Here is a 14,614-nt window from a genome sequence, read left to right as displayed (position 1 = left end):
CTCCACTCATCCTTCCCCACCCCTTCTCCGTTCCTTATTCTCCTCTCCACTCATCCTTCCCCACCCCTTCTCCGTTCCTTATTCTCCTCTCCACTCATCCTTCCCCAGCCCTTCTTCGTTCCTTATTCTCCTCTCCACTCATCCTTCCCCACCCCTTCTCCGTTCCTTATTCTCCTCTCCACTCATCCTTCCCCACCCCTTCTCCGTTCCTTATTCTTTCACTTCATTCTCTCCATTCCTCACCTCGAGGGGTTGGGTTAAAAGCAGAAAGAGATTTCTGTGGACTGTAAGGAATGGACAAATAGGTATATTCTTCTTCTAACCTCTCTCTCTCTCTCCTCTGTTCCTCCGTAGTGTTGCTGCGAGAGGAGGTGGCCCAGCTGCAGAAGGAGGTGCACCTGTTGAGGCAGATGAAGGACATGTTGAGTAAGGACTTGGAGGAGACCCAGGGCCAGGGCTGCTCCTCCCACCTCCTTTCTGCCACTGAGCTGCGTGTGCAGCTGGGAGACAAGGAGCAGGAGCTGGACCGTGCCAAGGAGGCTTTACAAGGTCAGGATGACCCCCGTAGTGCTCACCTACTACCCTGTCCTACCCTACTGTCCTACCTGAGTCCTACCCTACTGTCCTTCCTGAGTCCTACCCTACTGTCCTTCCTGAGTCCTACCTGAGTCCTACCCTACTGTCCTACCTGAGTCCTACCTGAGTCCTATCCTACTGTCCTACCTGAGTCCTACTCTACTGTCCTACCTGAGTCCTACCCTACTGTCCTACCTGTGTCCTACCCTACTGTCCTACCTGAGTCCCACTACTGTCCTACCTGAGTCCTACCCTACTGTCCTACCTGAGTCCTACCTGAGTCCTATCCTACTGTCCTACCTGAGTCCTACTCTACTGTCCTACCTGAGTCCTACTACTGTCCTACCTGAGTCCTACCCTACTGTCCTACCTGTGTCCTACCCTACTGTCCTACCTGAGTCCCACTACTGTCCTACCTGAGTCCTACCCTACTGTCCTACCTGTGTCCTACCCTACTGTCCTACCTGAGTCCCACTACTGTCCTACCTGAGTCATACCCTACTGTCCTACCTGAGTCCTACTACTGTCTTACCTGAGTCCAAATATACTACACAGCTGTCTGAGCCCTGGCACACCCACTTAAGCCCCATATGTTTCTCACACAGCTCAGTCAAACCCACTTCATCTCAGTAGAGATAACATCAGTTTATCACTCAACATATCGATCAGTCAATTTAATCTGACCTAATTGTGTGGTATGGCCCATATGTTTATCTATATACTAACTGTGTGGTGTAGAAATCTTATCTGTCATCTCCAAATCTCCTATCAGTCATGGTGTGTGTGTGAGGGAGACGTAGATAAGTCAATACCTTCTGCCTGTTCTGTCCTTCCACAGTGTCAGTTATGAGATCTGTTCATCAGTCCACTTGGCTCTAGTCTAGGCTCAGTTCTTGTAAGGTTGAGTTCCATAAATGGTAGCACACAGGCATTGCTTTATGATACAGTGTATGCTTTTGGCTTGGAGTGGAATGCTATGTAGAGGATGTGGTGTTGAGAGGAGACAACTTGTCATCACACTGTGGCCAAGTGTGGTTCGCAACCCCTCTTACCCCTACTCCCAAAGCAATATTTTACAGATAAATATTTACTTGCTTCTTTAACCCAAAGAGAGCAAAGTTAACAAAGTTATCCCCTGCTGAGGCAGACTGGCTGTATGTAGAATGGTGGGAGCATGAAAACGTAAAGAAGACAAAAGCTATCTCTCTAACCTCCCCCCATCTATCCCTCCTCCCCTCCTCTATCTTCCTCTCTTCCACTCAGGGAGCAACAGGTGGCAGGTAGCGTGCTCATAACTGTAGAGGTATCGTGTAACTGTTGAAGAACAGGTTTAAATGTTGAGTGAGGAGAGTTATGGCAGAACATGTATATTGGGAATGCTTAAGCCTCAATTAATGACATCTGTGTTGCGGTTATGGAGAGAACAGCTTCTCCTTTTTCTTGAATAGAGAGCTTTAGGAATACTGTTCATGAGTCACAATCTTACTCTGCCTGTCAAAGCTTTCTCTAGATTCCTGTCCTACAAATACAGCTTATGAGTTATGGTCTCTACTGAAAAGCAAGCTTCGACCCTGGAAGTTGGCTGTTCTAAACATGCTGTCTGGGTAGCAAATGCCATTATGCCAAGCATATTTAGGGGAGGATTGGTGAATATAGTCCCCACATCAGTCTGTGTGGTTACGTGACTAAGTGCCTATCTGCTACTGATCTTAGATCATTACATCATTTACTCCATGGTGCTTCTATGTAAAAACAATGTTGCTCTTCCTAGGATTTTACAATATGTCACAGTGCCATCTTGTGGCAATTCAATATACAGTGCATTCGGAAAGTATTCAGACCCGTTGACTTTTTGTCACATTTTGTCACATTACGGCCTTATTCTAAAATGTATTAAATAGTTTTTTCCCCACATCAATCTACACACAATACCCCATAATGACAAAGCAAAAACAGGTTTTAGAAATGCAAATGTATTCAAAATAAAACACTGAAATATCACATTTACATAAGTATTCAGACCCTTTACTCAGTCCTTTGTTGAAGCACCTTAGGCAGTGATTTCAGCCTCGAGTCTTCTTGGGTACGATGCTACAAGCTTGGCACACCTGTTTTTGGGGTGTTTCTCTCATTCCTCTCTGCAGATCCTCTCAAGCTCTGTCAGGTTGGATGGGGAGCGTCTCTGCACAGCTATTTTCAGGTCTCTCCAGAGATGTTAGATCGGGTTCAAATCCGGCCTCTGGCTGGGCCACTCAAGGACATTCAGAGACTTGTCCCGAAGCCATTCCTGCGTTGTCTTGGCTGTTTGGTTAGGGTCGTTTTCCTGTTGGAAGGTGAACCTTCGCCCCAGTCTGAGGTCCTGAGCGCCCTGGAGCAGGTTTTCATCAAGGATCTCTCTGTACTTTGCACTGTTCATCTTTCCCTCAAGCCTGACTAGTCTCCCAGTCCCTGCCGCTGAAAAATATCCCCACAGCATGATGCTGCCACAACCATGGGATGGTGCCAGGTTTCCTCCAGACGTGACGCTTGGCATTCAGGCCAAAGAGTTCAATTTTGGTTTAATCAGATCAGAGAATCTTCTTTTTCATGGTCTGAGAGTCCTTTAGGTGCCTTTTGGCAAACTCCAAGTGGGCTGTCATGTGCATTTTACTGAGGAGTGGCTTCCGTCTGGCCACTCTACCATAAAGGCCTGATTGGTGGAGCGCTGCAGAGATGGCTGTCCTTCTGGAAGGTTCTCCCATCGCCACAGAGGAACTGTGGAGCTCTGCCAGAGTGACCATCTGGTTCTTGGTCACCTCCCTGACCAAGGCCCTTCTCCCCAGATTGCTCAGTTTGGCCGGGCGGCCAGCTCTAGGAAGAGTCTTGGTGGTTCCAAACTTCTTCCATTTAAGAATGAAGGCCACTGTATTATTGGGGACCTTCAATGCTAGAAATGTTGTGCCTCGACACAATCCTGTCTCGGAGCTCTACGGACAATTCCTTCGACCTCATGGCTTGGTTTTTGCTCTGACATGCACTGTCAACTGTGGGACATTATATAGACAGGTGTGTGCCATTCCAAATCATGTCCAATTAATTGAATTTACCACAGGTGGAATCAAGTTGTAGAAACATCTTAACCATGATCAATGGAAACAGGATGCACCTGAGCTCAATTTCGAGTCTCATAGCAAAGGGTCTGAAACTTATGTAAATAAGGTATTTCTGTTTTTAATTTTTAATACATTTGCCAAAATGACTAAAAACCTGTTTTCGCTTTGTCATTATGGGTATTGTGTGTAGATTGATGAGTAAAAAAATAGTATTTAATCAATTTTAGAATAAGGCTGTAACGTAACAAAATGTGGAAAAAGTGAAGGGTTCTGAATACTTTCTGAATGCACTGTAACTGCATATTTGACCCAACCTTTGGTCAAAGCCTTTAGTCTTGATTTGTTTGTTTGTGTGCGTGTGTGTGTGTGTGTGTGTGTGTGTGTGTGTGTGTGTGTGTGTGTGTCCAACAGCTATGAAGTCTGACCGTAAGCGTCTGAAGGTGGAGAAGGCAGACCTGGTGAACCAGATGCAGCAGCTGTACACCACACTGGAGAGCCGGGAGGAGCAGCTCCGAGACTTCATACGCAACTACGACCAGCACCGTAAGGTACATTACATTCAACTACGACCAGCACCGTAAGGTACATTACACTCAACTACGACCAGCACCGTAAGGTACACTACCGTTCAAAAGTTTGGGGTCACTTAGAAATGTCCTTGTTTTCTATGAAAACATACATGAAATTAGTTTGAATAGGAAATACAGCAGAATGCATAGGAAATGTAGTCATTGACAAGGTTAGAAATAATGATTTTTAGTAGAAATAATAATTGTGTCCTTCAAACTTTGCTTTCGTCAAAGAATCCTTCATTTGCAGCAATTACAGCCTTGCAGACCTTTGGCATTCTAGTTGTCAATTTGTTGAGGTAATCTGAAGAGATTTCACCCCATGTCTCCTGAAGCACCTCCCACAAGTTGGATTGGCTTGATGGGCACTTCTTACGTACCATACGGTCAAGCTGCTCCCACAACAGCTCAATAGTGTTGAGATCCGGTGACTGTGCTGGCCACTCCATTATAGACAGAATACCAGCTGACTGCTTCTTCCCTAAATAGTTCTTGCATAGTTTGGAGCTGTGCTTTGGGTCATTGTCCTGTTGTAGGAGGAAATTGGCTCCAATCAAGTGCCGTCCACAGGGTATGGCATGGCATTGCAAAATGGAGTGATAACCTTCCTTCTTCAAGATCCCTTTTACCCTGTACAAATCTCCCACTTTACCACCACCAAAGCACCCCCAGACCATCACATTGCCTCCACCATACCATGCTTGACAGATGGCATCAAGCACTCCTCCAGCATCTTTTCATTTGGTCTGCATCTCACAAATGTTCTTATTTGTGATCCGAACACCTCAAACTTCTATTCGTCTGTCCATAACACTTTTTTCCAATATTCCTCTATCCAGTGTCTGTGTTCTTTTGCCCGTCTTAATCTTTTCTTTTTATTGGCCAGTCTGAGATATGGCTTTTTCTTTGCAACTCTGCCTAGAAGGTCAGCATCCCGGAGTCGCCTCTTCACTGTTGACGTTGAGACTGGTGTTTTGCGGGTACTATTTAATGAAGCTGCTAGTTGAGGACCTGTGAGGCGTCTGTTTCTCAAACTAGACACTCTAATGTATTTGTCCTCTTGCTCAGTTGTGCACCGGGGCCTCCCACTCCTCTTTCTATTCTGGTTAGAGACAGTTTGCGCTGTTCTGTGAAGGGAGTAGTACACAGCGTTGTACGAGATCTTCAGTTTCTTGGCAAATTCTCGTATGGTATAGCCTTCATTTCTCAGAACAAGAATAGACTGACGAGTTTCAGAAGAAAGTTATTTGTTTCTGGCCATTTTGAGCCTGTAATTGAACCCACAATTGCTGACGCTCCAGATACTCAACTAGTCTCAAGAAGGCCAGTTTTATTGCTTCTTTAATCAGCACAACAGTTTCAGCTGTGCTAACATAATTGCAAAAGGGTTTTCTAATGATCAATTAGCCTTTTAAAATGATAAACTTGGATTAGCAAACACAACGTGCCATTGGAACACAGGACTGATGGTTGCTGATATTGGGCCTCTGTACGCCTATGTAGATACAGTATTCCATTAAAGAACAGCCGTTTCCAGCTACAATAGCCATTTACAACATTAACAATGTCTACACTGTATTTCTGATCAATTTGATGTTATTTTAATGGACAAAAAAATTGCTTTTCTTGCGAAAACAAGGACATTTCTAAGTGACCCCAAACTTTTGAACGGTAGTGTACATTACACTCAATCATGACCAGCACCGAAAGGTACATTACACTCAACTATGACCAGCACTGTAAGGTACATTACACTCAACTAGGACCAGCACCGTAAGGTACATTACACTCAACTAGGACCAGCACTGTAAGGTACATTACACTCAACTAGGACCAGCACTGTAAGGTACATTACACTCAACTATGACCAGCACTGTAAGGTACATTACACTCAACTAGGACCAGCACTGTAAGGTACATTACACTCAACTAGGACCAGCACTGTAAGGTACATTACACTCAACTAGGACCAGCACTGTAAGGTACATTACACTCAACTAGGACCAGCACCGTAAGGTACATTACACTCAACTAGGACCAGCACTGTAAGGTACATTACACTCAACTAGGACCAGCACCATAAGGTACATTACACTCAACTAGGACCAGCACCGTAAGGTACATTACACTCAACTAGGACCAACACCGAAAGGTACATTACACTCAACTAGGACCAGCACTGAAAGGTACATTACACTCAACTAGGACCAGCACCGTAAGGTACATTACACTCAACTAGGACCAGCACTGTAAGGTACATTACACTCAACTAGGACCAGCACTGAAAGGTACATTACACTCAACTAGGACCAGCACCGTAAGGTACATTACACTCAACTAGGACCAGCACTGTAAGGTACATTACACTCAACTAGGACCAGCACTGTAAGGTACATTACACTCAACTAGGACCAGCACCGTAAGGTACATTACACTCAACTAGGACCAACACTGAAAGGTACATTTACACTCAACTAGGACCAGCACCGTAAGGTACATTACACTCAACTAGGACCAGCACTGTAAGGTACATTACACTCAACTAGGACCAGCACTGTAAGGTACATTACACTCAACTAGGACCAGCACTGTAAGGTACATTACACTCAACTAGGACCAACACCGTAAGGTACATTACACTCAACTAGGAACAGCACTGAAAGGTACATTACACTCAACTAGGACCAGCACCGTAAGGTACATTACACTCAACTAGGACCAGCACCGTAAGGTACATTACACTCAACTAGGACCAACACTGAAAGGTACATTTACACTCAACTAGGACCAGCACCGTAAGGTACATTACACTCAACTAGGACCAACACTGAAAGGTACATTTACACTCAACTAGGACCAGCACCGTAAGGTACATTCACTCAACAACTATACATACAGAAACACAAGTATTTTGACCTAATATAACTGAGATTCATTGAGCAGACATGTGCTCACACACTGGTTTAAGGCAGCACTATGCTGTGAAGATTGACAGTATCTGTGTGCTCTACTGTAGGAGAGTGAGGATGCTGTGAAGGCCCTGGCTAAGGAGAAGGACCTGCTGGAGAGGGAGAAATGGGATCTGAGGAGGCAGACCAAAGAGGCCACAGAGCAGGCCTGCATCCTGCGCTCTCACATGGATATGAAGGAGAACCGCATCAAAGAGCTCGAGGCTGAGCTCACTATGGTGAGACACACACACACCCACGCACATACACACACGCACACACACGCACGCACGCATGTACACTCACACACAGACACACACACACACAATGTGACACGCACACACTGATATGCACTGACACACACACGCTGTGCTTTGCTCTGTAATGGAATTCATGCATTTTCTGCCTGGTTGCGGAGCTCCTTAGAGAGCCTGTTGACTGAGAGATGGCCTCATTATTCACTCCATGTCCTTAATTCCTCTCTGCTGCCAGTCAACAGCCAGCCCACCACCTCTATAGGGCTAAGCTAGCTCCTCACTACCCGCAGCAGCGGCTGATAAGATTTATCAGAGCTAGAAGACCGTATCTCTGTCTCTGTCAAGTGCTCACAGACAGAGACACGTGTGGCAGTGTTCCTATGTGCGTGTGTGTGTATTGTGCATCATAGTGCCTACATGTCTCCATGCACGTATGTGCGTGTCTGTACCACTGTATCTTACCGCCCTATGTGTGTATTTATGCCAGGCGAAACAGTCCCTGGCCACGTTGACTAAGGATGTGCCGAAGCGCCACTCCCTGGCCATGCCCTCAGAGCCGGTGGTGAACGGCAGTCAGGAGTGGGCGATGCAGGGAGACCTGCCCCTCACCGCTGCCATCCGCCAGAGCCAACAGACCCTCTACCACGGACACACAGTGGACCGCCAGGGTAGGCTCACCTGTCTGTCTCTGTCTCTGTTTGTCTCTCTCTCTCTCTCTCTCTCTCTCTCTCTCTCTCTCTCTCTCTCTCTCTCTCTCTCTCTCTCTCTCTCTCTCTCTCTCTCTCTTTCTCACACACACAAACAGCACAACCATTACTGTATTGAGGAGTCAGTGAGTCTAATGTGTGTGTCTCCTCTCTAGCTGTGGTCAGGGTGAGTCCCTGTCACTCCCGCCAGCCCTCCATTATCTCGGACGCGTCGGCGGCTGACGGGGATCGGTCGTCCACCCCAAGTGACATCAACTCCCCCCGCCACCGGACCCACTCCCTCTGCAATGTAAGAGCTGCCTGGCCTCCCCGACCAAGTAATCACACCTCCACAATTCTCTATAAGTACCTTTATGTACTCCTCTCTGTTCTGTCTGTCTGTCTGTCTTTACTCTGCCTGCTCTTTCCCTTGGTTTAGTTCTGTTAAAGTATTGGTTCACTGTAGTTCTGTGATTTAATCTGCAAGTTGTTTGTGAGAGAATCTCCTGGTTCATTTACTAACCTGAATGTCTGTGTCCTCTGCCCTCTCTCTTTATCTCTTTCCTACTCCCCTCTGCCCCCTCTTTCTTTCCTCCTGCCCTCTCTCTCTCCTCCTGCCCTCCCTCTCTCTCTCCTCCTGCCCTCCCTCTCTCTCTCTCTCCTCCTGCCCTCCCTCTCTCTCTCCTCCTGCCCTCCCTCTCTCTCTCTCCTCCTGCCCTCCCTCTCTCTCACCTCCTGCCCTCCCTATCTCTCTTCTTCCTGCCCTCCCTCTCTCTCCTTCCTACTGCCCTCCCTCTCTCTCTCTCCTCCTGCCCTCCCTCTCTCTCTCCTCCTGCCCTCCCTCTCTCTCTCCTCCTGCCCTCCCTCTCTCTCCTTCCTCCTGCCCTCCCTCGCTCTTTCCTCCTGCCCTCCCTCTCTCGCCTTCCTCCTGCCCTCCCTCGCTCACTCCTCCTGCCCTCCATCGCTCTCTCCTCCTGCCCTCCCTCTCTCTCTCATCCTGCCCTCCCTCTCTCTCCTTCCTCCTGCCCTCCCTCTCTCTCTCCTCTTGCCATCTCCTTCTCCTGGCCTAGTCTATGGAGGACCTGGAGGACCAGAAGCGTAAGACGAAGAAGAAGGAGAAGATGAGTCTGGGCTCCCTGTCCCGGGTGTTTGCTCGGGGAAAGCAGCGCAAGTCAATGGACCCGGGCCTGTTTGATGGTACATCCACCCCTGATTATTACATAGAGGAGGATGCCGACTGGTGATGGTGTGTGTGGATTTCTGTGTGGGTCTGGTTGTGTGCATGCGGATGTGTTTGTGTATGTGTGTGCCTCCACGTGTGTGTGTGTGTGTGTGTGTGTGTATGTGCGGGTGTGTTGCCTTGTGTTCCCAAAAGAAAGACCTGAGAGACAAGAAAGACCCCAGATAATGTACATTATCCTCAAAAATGTATCTATGTAAATTAAATATATATTTATAGATGTACATGTATGCATATGTATATATGTTTACATGCATATAAATATATAGATGGGATTATTATGTGTTGACATGTTTATGCTGTGTTATCTTTTATTTGTCTTAATATATGTTTCTTTTTTATAACTGGAGACTTGAAGGACAGCTGTGCATATGTAAATAGGAGTAATTGTGCACCTAGTGTTTGTAAATGTCTTTTGTCTGATAACGGTTTTATTTTATAGTTACTTTTGGACTTTTTTATTTCGAATTCTCCCATCCCAGTCTTATTTGGCCCATTCCTTACATTCTCATGAAAATATGAATGAGGAATACCCTCCACATTGTAACTGAAGACTAAACATACTACTAACAACAACTAACCCTCCCCTGAACCGATGTATAATGGACAACTGGTATCATTTAGTAATCAACAAACATTGAGGTCTATGGAAAAAAACATGTTTCTGACAGTGTAACTGAAACTAAATAGTAATAATATGACAATCATAAGGACATTTGATATTGTAGTTCACAGTGGACCAGTTAGTCCGCTTTTTCAGAAACGTCCCACTATACAGCGACAGTAAGGAGTTTGACCAGCCTTTTGTTGTGCCACTGTAGAATGAGTGAACCTACTACAGCTGGGGGGAGCAGGCCTTATTGCTTATTCTGTGATATTGGACAATAGGGGAGGAACAATATGTTTAAATAGCCCACTGGGCAGCATCGACGAATAGGATAGCATTAAATAGGATGATGCTGTGAGTGCCAGAGTGGGTTTGTATAGATATAGGTTTAGGGGTATGGGAATGGGAATGCTAGCTAGGTAGATTATTAATATGTGTTTGTTTGTGTTGGCCTCCTGCTCTGTTCTACCGATAGCTGAATGTTTCAGATATCAATTGTTAAAGACTTACAGTACCCTGCCCAGCCGGTGTTAGATCGAACCATATACATTTCTTAGACTGAACGCTGAAAACCAAAATAAGGTGCCAAAACAATGGTTTTACAACATGAAGTGAAAAAATGTTTTGCACACTAAATAATTACATGTTTCTGACTCATATACACACACACACACTCACATACACACTGTTTGAATGCATTTTAAATTGCCAAAGGTGCAAGTTTGGTCTTTGATAAAACAGAGTCAGAGTAGATGTGTGTCACTGTTAGCACTGCCTTGTAAGATTGCTTTTGTCTTTATTGAGTTGACAACTATCTAACGTGCCAACGGTAAGCATAGGACTGTGCACTAAAACCCCTGCATGATTACCTGTGCTGCTTTGGTTAGGAATCCATTAGTTAGCAGTGAAAATAACAACCTCAAGCATTCTCTGTTGTTTGTATTCCCTATCCCCCCCCCCCCCCCCCCCCCCCCCCCCCCCCCGAAACAAAACACATTCCCATTTTTCATTCTCTTGCATCATTCTGGACGCAATGAAAGTTTTTTGTTATTTTTGTTGTTTTGCTCTTTACCTTACAACCCTCCTCATTTCTTACATTTGTGATTATGATAATAATCTGTTTAATGTTTTGTAATTTAGGAGATGTTGCATAAAAGAGTAAATCTATTATTAAGTATTTTATTTAAAGAACAAGAAGTAACTTCAAGGGTAAAAATGAACATGATAAATGATTGAAATAAAATCTTATTTTAAAATAAAACCAGCAACCAAGTATCCATGTGGCGTTCTTCTGTTCCATGTCTAATCTGTTCTTGTGTCCTGGTGCCCCTCTCAACTCTCCCTCTCTGGGCCACATTGCCATATTGGATAGTGACTCCCTCCTTCCCTCACTCCCCAGAAAATATATCCTCATCTGTGATTTACCAAGTGTCTGTTTCCACACTGTGGGGATTATTCATAAAACTATACTGAAGGGAAATTACCTCCTGTGCTGTCTTTTGAAAACCTACTGAACAATTCATAGAGATTGTACTTCTATAGACCTCACTCTCAACATGTTAACAAGGTTTAAGGAACACTTGCTAATCATCCTGGATTTTGCAGAGCGCTTATTTGTTGGAGGCTTGTTTGAACAGGTTGTAAATTCACAGCAGATGGTAGTTATGAATAATGTGTGGTGTTTCAAATGTGTCTCAATCTTTAATATTTGCCCCTAGTGACTAAAAGTCACTCCATCCCCACCCGATCGTTCAAACTCAACCATTCAAACTCAAACCTTAACCCAACTCACACAGCATTTGCTGAACAGTAAAACCATAGACTGACTAATAGTTTTCATTGTATCATTTAAAAAGGTTTTCCTGTATTTGTCAGTGCTTGAGTCACCTGCTCAGTTGTGGCACCGGTTCTCACTTTGTAATATATATTGTAGTGTGATGAGCCATTAATTCATGTCATCATTATGGCATCTGATCAGTACTCTAGATTGTAGAGAGACCTCAATAATACAGTGCTTTGGTGAATTACTCTGGCACCATCTTCTGGCTGCATAGAGCAGTGGCTGACTGTTCATGCTAGTCCTAAAGCAGTTTTTACACATTCCTGGTCCTGTCTCTTGTTTAGACCCTCTGTCAGTCAATCGCTAATACTCCTGTCATGAAATGGCAGGTTTGACGTTAGATGCCGGGGGATATTGTACAGGTTGATTTGAGTTGCCCAACAATCCCATGTGCTTCAGTAGATGGTACATATTGTAGCCATGTCAATATTTTACAGAGGGATGTTAGTAATATCAAATTAAATCACATTTTATTTATCACATGTGCCGAAGACAACATGTGTAGACCTTACAGTGAAATGCTTACTTACAAGCCCTTAACCAACAAATGCAGTTAAAAAAAAAAAAGTGTTAAGTCAAAAATAGATAAGTCAAAATAAGATAAAAAAAGAAGAAAAATAACAAATAATTAAAGAGCAGCAGTAAAATAACAGTAGCGAGGCTATATACAGGGGGTACCGGTACAGAGTCAATGTGCGGGGGCAAAGGTTAGTCGAGGTAATTGAGGTAATATGTACAATATCCTAGGTACACAGTGATATATATCCTCCTCCCTTTTCTACTGTTAAATTTGAGTTGGATGAGTCATTTATGCCTCTCAATTCCTTTGACCCCAAACCCCTCCCCTGTCCTGTACTTCCCCTGACCAATCCTGACAGACTCTGACAACCTCTCCAGCCTATCAACACAACAACACAGCCTATCAGACGGAGAGGAGCAGCTGGACCGCCTCCAGCAGATGGAGCTCATTCGGAACATGCCCATGTCACTGTGGAAGGCAGGGGCAGTACAAGCCTGGCTGGAGTTTGTCATGGCAATGTCCATGTACATTCGTGCTTGCTCGGAAAACGTCAAAAGTGGCAAGGTACGGCCTCTACACTTCAACATGTAACAAGTACACATCCACTTTAAGTCTGATTTCAGGACTTGTTTTTACAAAGCCTGTAATGATGGTAACAGCATTAATAAGAATCCCTCGTCTTTCCAGGAAAACCGGGATTTCGGCATGCTTTCCCTTCCTCATAGCATCAGCATTAGATCTAGTATTCCCTCGTCCATGCTTGCTTGCATGTGTGCGCCTTAGTCTGTGAGTGCTGTGCAGTGGAGGTGTAGATTGATGAGAAGAGTGTTCTGGGTGGGTGTCCCCTGGCTGCAGGTGCTGCTGGGGCTGACAGACGAGGACCTGGAGCTGGGACTGGGCATCAGTAACCCCATGCACCGCAGGAAGCTACGCCTCGCCATCGAGGACTACAGGGAGGCAGAGGCTGGCCAGGGGTGAGCTGGAACAGGCACACATACACATAATCAGGCATGCACACACATTACTGAGTGTGACCGTCTCAAATGTTAGGCTATCAAAGGCTGCTGACATGGACCATCATTGGGTTTCCAAATCTTGGTTGAGTGACGTCGGGTTGCCGCAGTATTCCCAAGCCTTCCAAAGCCAACTGGTGGACGGCCGGGTGCTCAACTCCCTCAGCCGCCGAGACCTGGAGAGACTCCTGAACATCACCACCCAGTCCCACCAAACCAGCCTGCTCCTGGCCATCCAGCTCCTGCAACTGCTCAACTTCGACAAAGAGGTCAGACCTGTAGTCATTATCAATACTGTGACATTAGAGCGACCTCTCAGCTTCTACTCCCGGTGTGTTTGTGGAGTGGTTACAGTAGTAACCGTACTGTAGTAACAGTACAGTAGTAACCGTATGGTATTGTAACCGTATATTAACAGTACAGTAGTAACCGTACGGTAGTAACCGTACTGTATTGTAACCGTATATTAACAGTACAGTATGTGTGTGTTGTTGGTGTGCAGGTGCTGCAGGCTCGCCGAGCCCAGTGTGAGCACCAGCACCAGGACCCAGTGGTTTGGACTTGCCACAGAGTCATAAAGTGGATCAGAGACATAGACCTAAAAGTGGGTCCTTTTCCTAGAACAGAAACATCAGAATGCACCTGGATTCCGTTCAGACTGTCTCCATTTTGGGCCAATAGACTGGTGTATACACTGTATATAGATCGTGATAGGGGAGATTGAGTCAAATTTAGACAAGTTGTTTGTTTGACATTGTTCTTCTTGGATAATATTCTGTCCCTATGTCTCACTGGTCAGGAGTATGCTGACAGTCTTCATGGCAGGGGAGTCCATGGTGCTGTGCTGGCTCTGGACCCCTCATTTGATGCAGATGCCATGGCCAAGGCCCTGGGAATCCCCAGCCACAAACATATGCTCCATCGGCACATGTATGAAGAGATGAAGGCTCTCGCCATCCCTGCCAGGTGATTGGTCTTCCTATATAAATTATATTTTAAAGCTATTTGGCAATAAGTATAATATTTTGTTGATGAAGAATTTACAGCAGTGAGGTTAATTGAGTCTTCCCTTCTTCCTACCCCTTGTAGGCAAAGTAGTGTGGAGCAGGATTGTGAAGTGCTGGGAACGGGAGCCCCTCCACAATCCCCTTCTGCTGTTAGCCGCTATAACGAGGAGATCGTGTCTATGAGACGAAGGTCAGGCAAGGTAAGAAGAAGCTACTTTAACAATTTTATTTATGAAGATGTCTCAACAAATGGTAGGTA

General features: G+C 45.4%; 1 protein-coding gene across 1 annotated transcript in view; it reads left to right on the top strand.

The window, feature by feature from the left end:
* kaznb (kazrin, periplakin interacting protein b) overlaps positions 1–10,946 on the top strand; it is a gene marked incomplete at its 5' end in the record, with an annotated part of 125,205 nt that extends 114,259 nt beyond the window's left edge. The window contains 6 exon segments of the mRNA XM_084167022.1: positions 355–549; positions 4,080–4,216; positions 7,254–7,424; positions 7,930–8,110; positions 8,305–8,438; positions 9,199–10,946. Of these exon segments, the coding sequence (XP_084023148.1) occupies positions 355–549; positions 4,080–4,216; positions 7,254–7,424; positions 7,930–8,110; positions 8,305–8,438; positions 9,199–9,372 (992 nt within the window). The 3' untranslated portion in view covers positions 9,373–10,946.
* Positions 10,947–14,614: the final 3,668 nt, after the last annotated feature.

Source organism: Coregonus lavaretus, assembly GCF_964263955.1.
Source record: "Coregonus lavaretus genome assembly, chromosome: 8".
Lineage (NCBI taxonomy): Eukaryota > Metazoa > Chordata > Actinopteri > Salmoniformes > Salmonidae > Coregonus > Coregonus lavaretus.
The sequence above is the reverse complement of the archived record's forward strand: the minus strand, read 5'-3'. Positions and strand labels throughout refer to the sequence as shown.